General features: G+C 43.9%; 1 protein-coding gene and 1 long non-coding RNA gene across 2 annotated transcripts in view; one reads left to right on the forward strand and one right to left on the reverse strand.

Annotated features, from left to right (window-relative positions):
- Positions 1-16141, forward strand: part of LOC141276895 (uncharacterized) — a 185687-nt gene that overhangs the window by 169198 nt on the left and 348 nt on the right. The gene's annotated exons all lie outside the window — the stretch shown is intronic.
- Positions 12980-16141, reverse strand: part of EYA1 (EYA transcriptional coactivator and phosphatase 1) — a 159307-nt gene continuing 156145 nt past the window's right edge. The window contains exon 18 of the mRNA XM_019925191.3: positions 12980-14998. Within this exon, the coding sequence (XP_019780750.1) occupies positions 14918-14998 (81 nt within the window). The 3' untranslated portion in view covers positions 12980-14917. The remainder of the gene's footprint in view (positions 14999-16141) is intronic.

The raw sequence follows: 16141 nt of genomic DNA on the forward strand, positions 1-16141 counted from the left end.
CCCCTATTATGTGAATGTTAGTCTGCTTGATGTTGTCCTTTAAGTCCCTTAAACTATCTTCACTTTTCTTTTTTTTCATTCTTTTTTCTTTCTGCTGCTCTAACTGGGTGATTTCCACTGCCCTGTCTTCAAGTTCACTGATAGTTTCTTCTGATTCATTTGGACTGCTGTTGAACCACTCTAGTGTATTTTTCAGTTCAGTATTATATTATTCAGCTCTTTGACTTCTATCACTGGTACTTTCTTATATTTTCTACCTCTTTTTAAAATTTCTCACTGTGTCCATCCATTCTTCTTCCGATGTTTATGACCATTATTTTCAACTCTTTATCAGGGAAATTACTAACCTCTGTTTCATTAAGGTTTTTCCCTGAGGTTTTATCTTGTGGAATATATTCCTCTGTTCCTTCGTTTTGCTTGACTCTGCGTTGGTTTCTATGCATCGGATGAAACAGCCACCTCTCCCAGTCTTGAAGGGTTAGCCTTGTGTAGGAGATACATCTTATCATTCAACCCTGCTCTAGCTGTTAGTTGCCTCTCAAACCTTTGTTATTGTCTAAGAGGCCTGTTTTATCTTTAGTGGCTCCCAGTAGTTGAGGGTGTTCCAAGACCTATCAGTGATCTGAAAGGGAAGATCTTAGCACTGAGATTCAGAGTGACTGGAAGCCTGAACTTCAGGCGACAGCTTTTAAAGTATGCAAATATATATAGTCCTGTGGGACCACAGGTGTAAGCTCCACTGGCCACAGGTGCCAGGCAATCTGGAAATGTCCCTTAGGTGACAGCTGCAAAAATTTGGACTCCAGATGAGTGTATAAGTGCCTTTCTGGGAGATACTGGTAAGTTGTACTGAGGCAGAGGGAGAGTGCAAAGATGGTGTCCACTGGCCTATGTCTCCTGAGAGCACCTCCATCAGCCTCTAGATGTGTGCCAAACCTGAAGTCTGCCCCTCAGATTGAAGTTCTGGAACAAGCAAGTAGGCTTCATTTACAGAAAGACTGGGGTTGTATCTCTGTCTACTGTCTGTGCAGTGCACTGGGGGTGGTAGCCAAGAACTGACTCTCCAGTTGTTACCGTCCTGTGGGATCTAGGAACACAAGCCCACCTGGCCACCAGAGCCAAGTGATCAAGGGGTATCCCCTGGGTGGAAGCAGCAAAAACATGGTACCAGATGTGTATAAAAGCTCCCCTCTCGGAGACATTGGTGCTCTGGAGCATAGCAGAGGGAGAGCACAAAGATACCATCCATCCTCTCCAAGATCTTTGGAAGGGATTACAGTGGGCCCTTAGATGTGTGTTTAATTAGAAGCCTATCCCTCAGGCTGCAGCTATGACGATAAGATAATAGGCTTCTTTCATAGAAAGACTGAGCTCCTTGGTCTGTTGCTTTTTACTGTGCCTGGGGGCGGGGTCTCCAGAGCCAGACAATGTAGAGGTTCGCCTGGTGGCAGCCATAAAAATCAGGGCACCAGACCAGTATAAGCTCCTTCTGGAAGATACTGGTGAGCTGGAGTGAGGCGAGCTGGAGAGGGCAGAAAGATTGTGTCCATGGTCCTCCGTTTCCTGAGGGCATCTCTGTAGACCTCAAGATGAGTGCCAAACCAGAAGCCTGCCCCTCAGGCCAAAACTTCTGGACAAGTTAAAGGCCTCTTTCACAGAAAGACTGGGGACCAGTTTCCATCGGCTACCTGTACAGTGCCCTGGGGGCATTAGTCTGCCAAGCACTGCGCTCTGGAGCGTGGCAGAGGGAGAGCACCAAAATGGTATCAGCCAGCAGACCCCCTAGACGTGCATTCAATCAGATGTCTACTTCTCAGACTGATGCTTTAAGATTTGCAAATATCTTCTGGAGGGGAGTTTTATATGTATCTGGTACCCTGGTTTTCACATCTGGTGCCCAAATTTTAAGGGCTGCTGCCCAGGGAATGCCACTTGATCACCTGGCTCTGAATCCTGGATCCCACAGTTGGAGTAACAGTTGGAGAGACAGTTCTTGGGCTGCCATTGCTCAGAGCCCTTTGGTGGGTAAGTCTACACGTGAGCCCTTTAAGAGCTGTTTCTCAGATGGTTATAGCCTGTGGGTCTCATGGGCAGAGGCCTCATTGGTTTTCAAGGCTAGATTCAGGTCTTAGAAGTTGGGGTGCCCACTGTGGGGTTCAAACCCTTTGGTCCTCAGGGAGGTACTTCAGGTTTAGAATTCCCGCAATTGTGGGCTGCTGTGCCGGGGATGGGGTTTATGGAGAGATCGTGTCCCAGCCTCTCCTACTTGCTTTCATGGGGGCCTTCTCTCACCTCATGTGTAGGAGTTGCTCAGCCAGTTTTTAGGGTTTCTTTCAGAGGGAGTTGTTCCATGTGTACTGTAGATTCAGGGTGTCCATGGGAAGAGGTGAGTTTAGGCTCCTCCTATGTTGCCATCTTGAACCAGAAGGCAAGCATTCATTTTTATGCTCTGATCATGATTAGCCCAGCCCGGTAATTATATATTTTTGCTCCCCATTGCATCCTTAGCTGTATTATGCCTAATACAACTTCTGGTGAATAAATGATGAATAATATTTCTCTGAATAAATCCCCAGAAGTGGAATTTTATAGCAGCTTATTTAATTGAAATATAAGATACTAGTGTATTTAATATGTAGAAGACATCAAAGAAAAATGCAACAATGGATTAGAGTTTTCGGGGTAACATAAAAATGTGCCTGTTGATCTAAACTATAAATCAATAGCACTGTCAACTGATAACTTCTGAAGATTTACCATGTGATGGGCTGGATACTCTGATGGTATAGGAAATGAGGCACTCTTCCTGCTCCAAGAAGTTTAAAATGCTGGGTAGGGGGTTAAGAAATATATATATGAGAACCAACTACTGTTTTGCAAGGCAACGGATAATACTAAATAAATGGTATAAAGAGTATCTTCCTCAGTAATCAGAGGAGTGCAGCATGATCCAGCTGAGCAGGTGTTGTCAAACAGTTTTACAAAGAGGCTGCACTTCCACTAGTATTAACTCTCTCTTTTATTTCAGTCACTCTGGTTGTATGGGAAGGTATCGCATTATTTTAGTTGTCATTTCTTTGACAACCAATGAAGTTGAGCAACGTTGTCTATTTTTAATCAGCCAGTTGGATATCCTCTTATATGGAGTGTCTGTTCAAATCTTTTAAAAAATCTTTTATTTTTTTGGTCTTTTCCATATTGATTTGTAAGAGTTCTTTATATATTCATTTTATGAGTACTTTGTCAGATATATGTGCTGCAAATCTCTTTTCCCACTGTGGCTTGCCCTTTCATCCTCTCTCTTTTTGTAAAATTTTTATTGAAAAACAATTGATTTACAATGTTGTGTTAAGTTCTGCTGTTCACCAAAGTGATTCAGTTATATGCTCTTTCATTCTCTTAATGGTGTATTTTGATGAGCAGACATCTTAATTTTAATTTAGTCCAAGTTATAATTTTAAAAATGGTTAATAATTTTTTTGTCCTATTAATAAATCTTTCTGAAGTTCATAAAGCTATTTTTATATGTATTTTTCTAATGTCTGTATTACATTTGGACCTACTGTCTTTCAGGATTTTATTTTTGTGTATGGTGAGAGGTAGGGTCAAGATGCATTTTTTACCCAAATGGAAATAAAATTGATCGGCACCATTTATTGAAAAGGCCATCTTTACTGTACGTACTGTCCTAGTCATCAGTGACAGAATATATGTAGTTCTATTTTTTATTCTTTTCCATTTTTCCTTGTTTATTCTAGGGCCAATATCACACTAATTGCTATAGCTTTGTGATTGGTTTTGACATCTACTAGTAGAAGTCTTCCTGCTCTGTTTAGTTGAAGGAATCAGCTTGTGTGTTTTCTCTCTCTTTGTAATATTCAGTCTTCTAATTTATGAACATGGGGCATCCTTCCTTTTATTTAGGACTTCTTCAATTTCTGTCAACAATATTCCTTAGTGTTTAGATTTTCGTTGCAATTAGATGATACACAATTTGATGTTTAGCTTTTACTTTTTGGGTCCAAGGGCTGGCAAATCTTAGAAATACCTGTAGAGTTTTTAAATAATATGGAAATCCAGATCCTACCTCAGAACTACTGCAGCAGGATCTCTGGCAGCAGGGTTCTGAGAGTCTCAAAAGCCTTCCAGATTTCACAATACTTTTGGTGGAAGTGTAAAAATTAGTGCAGTTTTTTTTGCATAATAATTTGGCAAATTTTATTGCATTAAATAGTCATACGTGTTGAGCTTGCACTTAAATATCTAGGAAGTTAAATTATATGAATTATTTGTGCACAGTTATAAATACCCATATAAATGAATGTTTATTACAGCATAGTTTGTAAAGGGAAAAGATAGCAAACTCCCTCAGTTCCTATCAGTGGAAGAGGTACGCTACTCACATATAGTGGAATACTAGGCAGCTGTGGGAAGTGAGGAACTAGGTTTATAAATACTGAAATGGAAAGATATCTAAGATAGTTGAAATTTTAAAATATCAAGAAGCAGGAAATTATGTAAAATAAGCCAGTATGTACCTACATATGCATGCACACATTACACACAAATGTGCAGACACATAAAGGCAGTCACATGACTGTATCCTCTGGGGAATCTGAAGCTTTCCTGTTTCCCGTCATCCCTCTCTCCTTAAGTTCTATAACTGAGCAGTAGTGCAGTCAGTGAGTGATTCAGAGTCAAAGTACATGAAACCCAGGATGATTCTAAGTGGAAATAGTTGGGGTTTTTGCCAGTGAAGTAGTCAGTGCTGGCATTCAGGAGTCCAGTGGCATGAATTCCTAAGAGTTTGTGAGGGAAATGATGGTTCATTGTACGTTCATGTGGCGGCAGGTTGAGAACAAAAAATCCTTTTACAATTTTACATATTTCTCCATTTCTGATAAGTAGGCATGCTTATATTACATAAACTTTTATTTTGTTTTCCATGTTAATGTTTTTTAAGTATACCATTCAGTGGCATTAAGTACATTAAAATAGTGTGCGACCATTAGCACTGTCCATCTCTAGAACTTTTTCATCATCCCAAACAGAAACTCTGTACTCATTAAACAATAACTGGCCATTTCTCTCTGCCCTCAGCCCATGGTAACCTCTATTTTACTTTCTGTCTCTATGAATTTGCTTATTCTAGGTCCCTCATACAACGTTAGAATCATACAATATCTGTCCCTTGGTGTCTGACTTCTTTCACTTAGCATAATGTTGTTTAGGTTAAGCCATGTTGTAGCATGTACAGAAACATTTAAAAATATTTAAAAGATCATAAATGTGGTGAAAAAAATTCCCAAGTTCATTTTGGTACATGGCCACATTGGGTACCACTGAATGACATGACTTTCCAAAGTATGACTGATGCTGTCACTTGAGTCCGTTTGCCCTCCAGGCTCCTACCTGAGGCCAATAACCTTCCCAAAGGCCCAGCTTAGAGATCAGTTCCTCCAGGAAGTCTTCCTAGACATTCCAGCCAGAAATCTTTTCCATTATCTGCATGTTTTAAACTATGCCCACTGTCCTATTTTAATCCATCTACAGAATTTAAAATTTGGAGCCAGAATTTACAAAGTTTGAGATTCCCACAACCGTTTCCTCGCCGCCCCCCGTCCACCCCCATATCAGGATATCTGGCTTCCTTGAAATCTGGAAAACCTGACACTCTGAGCCAGCATTCCTTCGTGGCAACAACTGGGTAGAGCTGAGAAGCAGCTGTCAGCTTCGTAGAGCCCTGCTCTCTTCTGACCATCCCCACCTCTTCCCTCCGAGAATGAATGCCTAGGGCTGATAACAGTATACTTTTTTGCATGTTTTTTTTCTAGTGTAGGAAAACTTCTGAACTGTCACTATCAAATCAGAATAAGGTTTTGTTGTTGTTGTTTTTAAATGAGAGGGCCCTGGGATTTCTATAATAGGCCTGAATCCCTCACCCACTTATATTACTTACTGGCCCCTGTTGTCATTTGAGTTTGTAACCTTTGGTGAAATGAACTCTGGGCATTGGTGTGCAGAGCACATCTCTCTTGCCCTTCTATGAATTTCTCGCAGGAGGTAGAAAGCACTCCGTGAATGGTTATAAATGACCATCCTATGTCATGCTTAATTTTTATAGCAATTTTAAGGCTCAATTTCTGAAACTGTTTTAGACGTTATGCTCTTTCCCCCCAGCTTTGCTCTTCTTTCTTTTTCCATCTGTGAAACTCCCACCTGTTCCTCAGTACAGATTAAATGTTACATTCGCCTAGGAATCTTCCCAAAGCACTCATCTCCCCAGTGACCCCTGCGCCCAAAGCCTCCAGTTCATTCTGATCCTTACCGTTCAAGCCCAAATCACCCAACGCTGCCTTTATCTCAGCAGCCCACCCAGACTCCACCCTGGGAAACATGAACTTCTCAGGACCCAGACCCTGTCAGCACCTTGCACCGGGCTGGGCGTACAGTGGGTCTTCAGTACATGCTGAAAGGTGACGTGTCAAAGAGAACTATTTTTTCAGCATCTCATTTTCTTTAAAGCCTGTTGTTGATGTCAGGCTGTTTGGAGCAGTCTGTTGTTTTTCCTGATTCCTGCATTTCCCTTTGTTTTTCATGGAACACGTAGCACTGATTTCCTGTAAGGCTTTGCAAATAAATATCAAGGTCAGGGGCTGGAAGCCTTGCTGGAGCTCTCATGGCACCTTTGGATTCCACTGGGCCAAGAAATGCTTTCAACCCCAGAGGGCAGAAGTTTTTCAAAACAAGACTGTTCCACTAAGGGCGTGTGCTTCCTCTATCAGTGCAGGCCCCCGCCCGCTTGCATTTTAACTACTTTGAGAAGAATGGAAGTTCTGCAAAACCTTTGGTATTTTTGAACCACTGAGTAGGCTAGGTGATGGGGCCTGCGGTGATTTCTCAGTGAGAGGTTGGTACAGACAGGAACATGGGGGGAGGCGGTGAAAGAGGCCCTTTCTGAAGAGCCAGCGGAGGGGCAGGGCTGCCTCCGCTCAGAGCCCCTCTCCCCTTCCTCCTCCGCCCCGGGGGCTGTCTGGACGCGTGCTCACCGGGACTTTGATCCCTGCGACTTCAGGGGGCCCCTGTCCAGGCCGCCTGCACATCAGGGCTAGGGCAAGTACAGGGGGATCCTGTTCAGTGGTTTCGTTCTTTTTAACGTCCAAGTTGACACAACAAACCCTCCCTCCCTCCTCCTTCACACACTGTCTTGGTTTTCCTTCTCTTTCTTTCCTTTCTTTTCTTCTCTTCATGGTCGACACTTTGCCTTCCATCTGAGATGGGTGGCGTGCTTGTAAATGCAAGGGACGCAGTCAAAGGGGTTTTGCACTGAAGGGCCTTGGAGAGGCCTCTGGGTGCCAATTTCGTCTCTCCGAGGATGCAGCGTCCCTTAAAGGGAGGTGCGAGGAGTGAGCGTTCGGGGGACCCTCGTCCTCCTGCAGATACTGTTACCCGAAAACTAGGTTTGCCTCTTGGGGGGTGTTGAGCCAATAGACACAACCAAGCCAAAGACGGGGAGCAGGAAGGGCTTATTATTCCTTGCGGCCAGTAAGGAGAACCTTAGGGGTCTTTCCCAAAGCGGTGTCTCCCCAGTAGCAAAACTGGGGAGTTTTTAAGCTAAGGTCCATGTATATTCATGAAGGGGCTTGAGCAGAGGAGAATTCAGCGTAAAATTGGGACAAAGGTCGACAGAATCCGAACTTGAGTTGACTGAAGTCAGGAGGGTCAACTTCATCATTCTGTCCTCCCCTGGGTGGGGACCTTAGACCCTGCAGAACTCAGAGAGGTATTATTCTGTGTATTATCCCCTGAGGAGGCAGGAGGACTCTGCTTTGTCACTGCATATTGTTCTATTGTTCGGCTGGCTTTTCTCTCTTCCTGCATTCCTTTGTTCCCTAAAGCTCATTGATTACTGAGACCTGTTCAAGGGCCAGCATGTGGCCAGGCTTAGATCACAAAATGCTGAGGCCAACATGGTTCCTCTTATGTCAAGAAAGCCATTCCTGGTTCTCTTTCTTCGGGGACCCCATAACCTATCTGCTTACAGCACTACAAAGGTCCTGTCCCCTGCCCCCTGCCCCCCAGCCCATCTCCAGGTTAAGTTTTTGGAGGGTGATAGGAAGGGCCTCCTTGATAAGGAGTGATAAGGTGTGCCTCTGGGACACCTGCGAAACGGGTTCCATGTTTCTATCCCCAGGGCTGCCCTAGGACAGACCCTCCTTACATCTCACTTGGGTTATTGCAGCCGGCAGTTATTAAATATTTCTCTCTCTCATTGATCCGGAAGAGGGTGAGGAACCTAGGAGCCTATCAGCATCTTATTCTTTTGTCTCATCTAGGTCGATGAAAATGTCATCCCCTCAATGAGACCTGTTTCCCCAGCCAACATTCATTGCTGTCCCCTCTGGGCTTCTATCATAAGTTAAAATTCTTTGCAACATTTGTCCCCCTAGATTTCCAGTGTCCTGGTCATCCAGTGAGGCCCTCGTCACATCTGCCTTTTCTCACATTCTCTCTGTTTCCCCACTAGATGGCCAATCCCCTGGGGACACCCCTGACAGCAGGCAGAACTCTTCACTCACAGGAGGAGCCCCTTAGATGCTTGAATGGAATTGAGTTGGGGGTCATAAGGATTTCCGGGGCATAGGCATGGCCAACCGGGAATCGGAATGGCTTGGAAGGGAAAGGCCAGGATCTGGGAACTCACACTCCACACATGGCCCAGCCTTGCTGGGAGTTGCGTTGAATGGTGGTCTTTCCCATACCCGGTTGGCCCAAAGCAATGGTTCTTTACCTTGACTGCTGCTGGAGCCCCAACCTAGACAAATTCAATTAGAATCTGTAGAGAGGGGCTCAGGGAGTTTTCGAGGCACCCAGGCCACTTCAACGGGCAGCCCATTGAGGACCACTGACGGAAGGATATGAGAGCTTGAGGGGGCCTCCTCTCTTAGGGAGTTTCCCAGAGGTCCCTGCAGAGCCCTGCCAAATGGGGTGGCAGACAGAGGGAGGAGGTGGGGGGAGGAGGTGGACAGCACCCACATGGGAAACACGAGGTAGCTTATCTCCTTTCCCACCTCTGGGTCCTGGGGCTTCATGTCAAGCCAGAGACAAGGTGGGGCAGGCCATGGGGTGCTGGGAGCAGCAGAGAGGAGTGAAGAAAATCCATGTTCAGGATGGTCAGTCTAGCTATGGTCCCAGGCAGCAAAGTCCCCCAGTCAGACCAGCCGACAGACCCAGCCCAGGGCCACCAGGCGGTGTGTAGCTGCACACGCACTAGCTCTGGGCACACTTGGTCCCCCCATCAGAGAGTTCTCTCGGAAGGGCTTCCCTCTGGCGGGGCATCCGTTTTTCTTCTGTTGCCAATAAAAATCCCCGGCGCTGTTTTTTCTCCTTCGCTTCCTTCTATTGCTTCTGACAGAGTTTGCCAGTTAGCTGAGGTCAGGATTTCCTTTTTACAAACAACCTGCTTTCAGTCAGTGGAGCCAAAGGTTTCCTAAATTACAGACCCTTTCATTTCTTCTGCCACAAGGTCGCCTGTCAGTTTGGATAATTGCACAGAACGGAGAGAAATGGAAACGTTTCTGAGAGACACTGAAAGAAAGAAGTGCTATTGCTGTCTCCTTCTGGATTGTCAGAAAACCATCCTGAGTGGGATGGACAGGGCGACGTGAGTCAGCTGAAGCTTCTGTAGCTGCAGAAAGAGAGTGTCGGGGATCCCAGGGTCTGGAAGGAAATTTCTTACAGGTCTTAAATGAACACAGGCTGTCTGCGGCAGCATCTCCACATTGTGTTAAGCAAATGGCTTCCTTTATAGTCATTTGAATTGGGGAACACCCAAGCCCTATTCAAATGTTTTGAAAAGCAACTTTTAAAAGTTATTACAGAATGCACGTGCATTGGACACGTGTAAATGCTGATTGGAAGACAAATTTTAAACCAATCTCTGGAAGGATGACATAGAATTGAGGTGCTGAGGTTTACAACCCAAAGCATTCAGACATCATCGGACAATTGTACTAACGGTGGACAGGACGCCAAATACACCTTGAAAATGGAAAGCCCTGGTGTGGAGCCAGGGAGCAAGGGGCAAAGCCAACTTCTGTTGACCCGAGAGCCCATGATCTTTTCATGATTCTGTGTTGTATCCAAGCGTCGCCTGGGGTTATGGCTCTGCCTGATTTGGCTGTGACCTCTTGGACAGAGCATTTAACCTGAGTTTTGTAATCGGTATAATAAAAGGGGCTCCGCTAGGCACTACTTAGGGCTAACATCTAAGTCTAGTTTAATGTGGAATCGTGGCCCCAGTGAAGGGTCCCAGGCTGTTCGTGCTATAATGCAGGAGGCTGAACGCAACCTGTTTCTATCCTCTTATCTTTCTCCTGTGAAAGAGGAATAGCCATGCTCGTGGGCAATAAAAGCACTAAGCCTGAAGTTCTACTTGGAAGTGAAGGACAGTTCACGCCCTCACCCCTCCCTCTCCTGGCCACTCTGACCCACACTCCCTGCGCTCCTATAGTCCTGTGGCCTTTCTTCCCTTCTCATCTTCCCTCTCGGCCTCTCTCCTGTGCTCCCCTTCTCCTCACTCTGCTCAGGCCAACTCTAGCCGGCAGGGCTCAGCTTCGGGGCGGGACCACTCACGGAAGCCTCCTTTATCATTGTGATTCTTTTTTAATAGCCACCATCCCAGTGCTTGGGGTCAGGAACTAGACGGCCTTTTTCATCCTGTTTCCTAGACTAGGTCAGAAAAATGCAGTCCCCTTGTAAATGGTCTGTGCCGTCAAAGAGCTGGTTCTTTAGTTGGGGAGAAAAAAAAAAGTCTGAATACTTAGCCAGCATAGTAATGGGCAACCTTAAAAAATATGCCAAGCAGTGTCCCAAACACTTTACACATGTTAACTTACTTGGTCCTCATAATAACGGTCTGAAGTAGGTATTATTGTTATTCCCATTTTACAGATGAGGAAACTAAGGCACAGGGAAGTTAAACAACTTGGCTAACTAAAATGGGAAGCTGGGATTCGAACCCAGGCAGTCTGCCTGCTGAGGCCAGGCTCTTAACCACTAGGTGTACTGTCTCACAGTGTGGAGGAGACCCCTCACTCTGGGGGTGTCCAGACTCCTCTTGTGTCTCACTGCTCCCCCCATTCAACCCATTAGCCAAGTGCTGTCCTTGCTGTCACTAAAAATAAATCCAGGTGTCCTTTTCCCCACCCTCATCTGAATCTGGCTGTTGTTCTCCTGGACTGTCCTACTGGCCTGATGACTCGTTGCCCCACTTCTTCTCTCACCCTTCTTTAGCCCATCCTCCACCCAGCAGCCAGAGTGGTCATTCCAAAGTGTGTGTCAGATTGGGTCACAACCCCGTGTAGACCCCTCAGCGGCCATTTAGAATAGCGTCCAAATCCTTCACCAAGACTTTCCCCGTCTCCATTCCTTTCCCAGATCATCTCTTCTGGGACCCATGAGTGTGATTTTCACTCCTAAAACACAGTAAATAGAAGTCTTCTCCTCTGAGGCCCTTTGCCTATATCTTCTGCCCCTCATCTTCACCTGCTGCCTGCTTCTTAGCAATCGGTCTCAGTTCACATGTCTCAGTCCATCCTTTCCAGGGAAGCCCTGTCACCTACCCATATTCCCTGTTTTAATTTTCCACAAAGAATGTTTCCAACTGAATGTATCTTATTCACTCATTCATTCAGTAATTCATTTGTCTGTTCCCGCCTACTCTGATGTAAACTCCATCCTCGTGAGCAGAGACCTCTTATCCTCAGCATCTCGGACAGTGGTGGGGGCCTGGCGAGCCTTTATTTACGGGAGTAGTCTGGACGGCCAGTAAGACTATGGACGTTGGGTGAGAGAAGTTCAAGAGAAGGTGCTAACACTGTGTGCCATGGTGGGAAAGAAGGTTCTACCGAGGTGAAGGCTCTGGAGCTGGACACGGTTTGGGTGGATTAAAGGTGGAGGAAGTCATTGATGGCAATGGGAGAGCTCTGAGCATTTGGCGGGGATGCTTACGGGCTGTTTGGCCCATTAAAGAGCCCAGTCTATATGTACTGAAGGTTTGTTCCTAAGAATAACGAGAGACAACATTGGGAAGAAAGTAGAGGCTGTACTTGGAAACTCTAGAATGGCAGGTAGAGAAATCTGGGCTCTCATCTACGGTTGAAGGGGAGCCCTTTAAGCATTTTGGCCAGAGTGGGGGGGTCACGTTAGAAGTGGCGCTTTAGAAAATCCATCTTTTGAGGGTATGCTCTCCATTTTGCCTGTTTTCCATACTTTCTTCACCTGAGACCTAAAAGTCCCTCTGCTCCCCACCCCTGCCTCTCTTTACAGACATTCCCCAAACTTTTCATTCTCGGGTGTCTGAGCATGCGCACACACTTCACTAGTGCGTGCATGTGAAAAACGAACACCCTGGGCCTGATAAATGAGTCAGACCACTGCGTGTTTGATGGTCACATGTTTGTATGTATGAATGCTGTGTTTCTAAGATGAAATCCCAGGAGGAAGCAAGTTGTGCTGTTTTATAGCTCTTTGTCTGATTAATCTGGCCAAATCTTAGCGGTGTATGTTGTGGGCGTTCTTTATAGATGAAGCTCATTTCTGTTGCTGTCCCTTGGGTATTTAAGTGGCTAAATCTATGCTCTGGCATCCAAGACACTTGATGCTGAATTCTGTTCTATAGCATATTTGATGCTGAATTCTGTTCTATAGCATATAAGTCTGAGCGGAGGTCTAGTTTATATAGTTTCGGAGGAAGTAAAGAGCTTTCCCATTCATCTGTTCTTAACAGTGATCAAAGAAACAGCTGTAATTTTTCTAGCTTAGCCCTCTCAAAGACTGATAAAGCCATTCCTACAGTTGCTCTGTACAACTTCCTTTTGTTGGACTATGAGCTTTCTAATGCAACCAAGAGCCTGCTATTTCTTAGAACCAAGAGATGAAGAAAATACCGACAAGTCAAGGAGCTTACAGTACTTCACAAATCAGTTTTATTAATTTAAACACAAATTGAATGAAGAAAAATTCTGTACACAGTTGTGGACACAACACAACACACCTTTATACAGTAAGGGTAAGATAAACTTTGTCTTTTCAGTCTGCAGAGTACAAAAATGTAAAATGGAAAGGCTGAAAACTTGTCGACTTCTGTTTGCTTCAAGCAAAAGAGGAAAAACAAACTGAATTCAATGATTAAACGATTTTGAGAAATTCACAACTGACTAATTCTAGCAGCAACATGAAACTTCAGAAAAGGATAGAGTAGCTCTTTAGCTACTTTGGGTCAAAGCTGGTGTTATTTTTTTCCCCCAATATACTATTAAAGAAAATTCATCCAAAAAGTAATTTCATGACAATGGAAGGCTTTAGATGAGAGAAACTAGTGTCTAGATAAACTGATGGCTCACTTTTGGAGAAACTTTATTAGGGTATTGCAAAGGTGACAAATTTTATTTCCCAGGTTTACGCTTGTCATATAATACAGAATGGGGGTGAAGAGTAGCATTATTTTCTTGGTGATGATGACCGGGCTGTGTCCCCTGCTGGCAATGAACTTTCCTGGGAGGCTGGGGTGGGAGGTGAGTGTGAAAACAGAAGGAACATGAATGTAGGAAGTAATACAAAGTTTTGCTGATTTCCAGATATGTGGTAATGTCCTTCCTTAAACGACAAAATAGCATCTGAGCACATGAAAACTTTGCTAGTGTCCAATTCATGAACCATTTCATTAATAAAATAGATCCATCATCTACATTCTTTCTGTGGGACGGAGCGTTTGAATCATCTTTTTCCAAGTAGTTACATATACTACATTAGTGTTGAAAATGAAAAAGTGAGGTTTTAAGAGGGCTTTTTTCCCCAAAATTATTTAAGACAAGACAGACACTGCCGTGTTCTTTTACCAAGGCCCTCCTAACAAACAGCATAAAAAAAGAACTGATGGGAAAAAAAATTGGAAAACAAAATCTTATTGACACTTGACATCCATGCTTTTGGTCTTGACAACATGATCTTAAAAAAAAAAATCCATTATCTACATATTTATACCCAGTACTTCGAGAAGGCACTGCACGTCTGTGCATATCCTGCCTCATACTTCACTATCAAGGCATTGCTACCTTTCAATATCATTTTCCTAAACAATATGTAAAAGAATCATCCATTATTACAAATTTACACCCAAAATTCTTTCTGTACATGATTGTCTCAGTGATGTACATATTATACGTTTAAATTAGACATATTTTAAACTACTTTGCAATGTGCTAAAATTCAAAGTACTTGCTGTGTCATGAGGCCAGAGCCTTCAGTCGCTTCTCATCATGCTACTGTCTCTTCAGTTATTTGATGTCAAAAAAGTCTGTTCGCATGAATTGTAGGGTTCCTGAATTATACCTCGATAAAGCTGGTTTTTTTTTTTTTTTAAGAAGTCTGTTCATAAATAAGTAGAGATGTACAGATGACCCTGGGTATGAGACACCAAAATAGTAAACCTTTACAAGAAGATCCCCCCACTGGTAATCAGGAAACCCATTTCAGTCTCTGTTGTGCAATCAGGTTTGCTGTATTGGAGAAGCTGTTTAGGTCACACTGAAGATGCTAAAAACGTAAAGCGTCTGCGGGTCCTTTCTTCACAGGTTCGAACCATGTAGTTAATGTGGCCAAGACACGTTACACTGTGCTAGAACATTCTCATGGCTTATTTGCATTGGATTCACAGTACTAGAGTCAACAGCTGTTCTGAAGAAAGGGATGTGGTCCTTCATTTACCACAAGGGCAGAGGCGAGGACCCACAGCAGCTGGGCATCAAAATGTTGAAATCGCTAGTTTGGAGTCCGGCGCCGACTCGGGACTCAGCCTGCTGGATGTGTCCCTGGTCACAGGGCGGTTGTGTGGTTTCAAAGTGCTAGGGGGCCGTTACAGGTACTCCAGTTCCAAGGCATGATGTAGGGCCATGAGGTCCGAGTGACTGGAGACCCTCCAGAAGGGCATGGCGTGCTGCAAAGGGGCAGACAACGTGGTGAAGACAGAGAACACTCCCAGCACAGGCCCTAAAAGGCTGCTTTGGCACTCCACCATGCTGCCCACACCCCCTTATTCAGTACCGTGAAAACTGCCAGTTAAGATCTCAACATCACATCTGTTTAAAACACAAATTCAAACTTAATCCTCCCCTAAGAACACTGGACTGCGTTTTAAAATGTAATTCAGGAGTCTGTTTCTTTTAAGAAGGTGCTGGGTATTTCTTAAGCAGACCTACACTGCGACTTGCATGCCGATTTCAAATAAAATCCAGTAGCTATGAACAAAACCTTGTCAAACATTTGCCTTTCAAAATCTGGATCCAGTGCATTTTTCATGCTGCAAGTTTAAGCGGTTTTCCTTAGCTGGTAGTATTTTACATTTTGCAAAACTTAATTTTACTCCTGTAAGAAGCGACTTTTTTTTCGTTTTTTGCATTGACCCTGAAACAGGTTTACCATATGGGAAATTTTAAATGAACATCTAAGGTAGTTTTTTGTTTTTCTTGGTGGTAGTTTAAAACATCTAGAAATCTAAATGATGGGAATGTTTGTGAAACACCTGAATTAACCAGAGACAAGAAAAGCAGCACACACACACACACAAAAGAGGTTACATCGTCCATGAGGGATAAAAACATGATTATAAACTTTACGGCTCAAAAAGCACTATACTAAGTATTTATGTATCAGCAAAATCTTTTTCTTGGTAAGAGAGAGAAAGATAATCATCACGCTTCAGAGAACACAATTCTATTAAGCCCACAGAAAACATTGTGGGGTTTTTCTATGCAAAAAATAATGTGAAGGCCTGAGTATAATTTGCAATTATAGGTCTAGGGAATTTTTAAACAATTCACACTATTAGGAGAAGATGGCATGAAAGCAAACAGAATTTAGAACTGAGGAGTTTTTTGGGGGGACTATCTGTAAGTGACAGCTACTAGCTATTTTGGTGCAGATCACATAGCTGTTATTCTGGGGATGCAAACTATTGTTACTTATTAACAAGTAATCTGCTAAAAACATATACCACAGTCCAATATTATATGTAGACGTTTCTGGATTCTATACTATTTTGGAGTATCTCTATTTTTGTTATCCTTCAATAACTGTCCAG

The sequence above is a fragment of the Tursiops truncatus genome, chromosome 17, assembly GCF_011762595.2.
Source record: "Tursiops truncatus isolate mTurTru1 chromosome 17, mTurTru1.mat.Y, whole genome shotgun sequence".
Taxonomy (NCBI): domain Eukaryota; kingdom Metazoa; phylum Chordata; class Mammalia; order Artiodactyla; family Delphinidae; genus Tursiops; species Tursiops truncatus.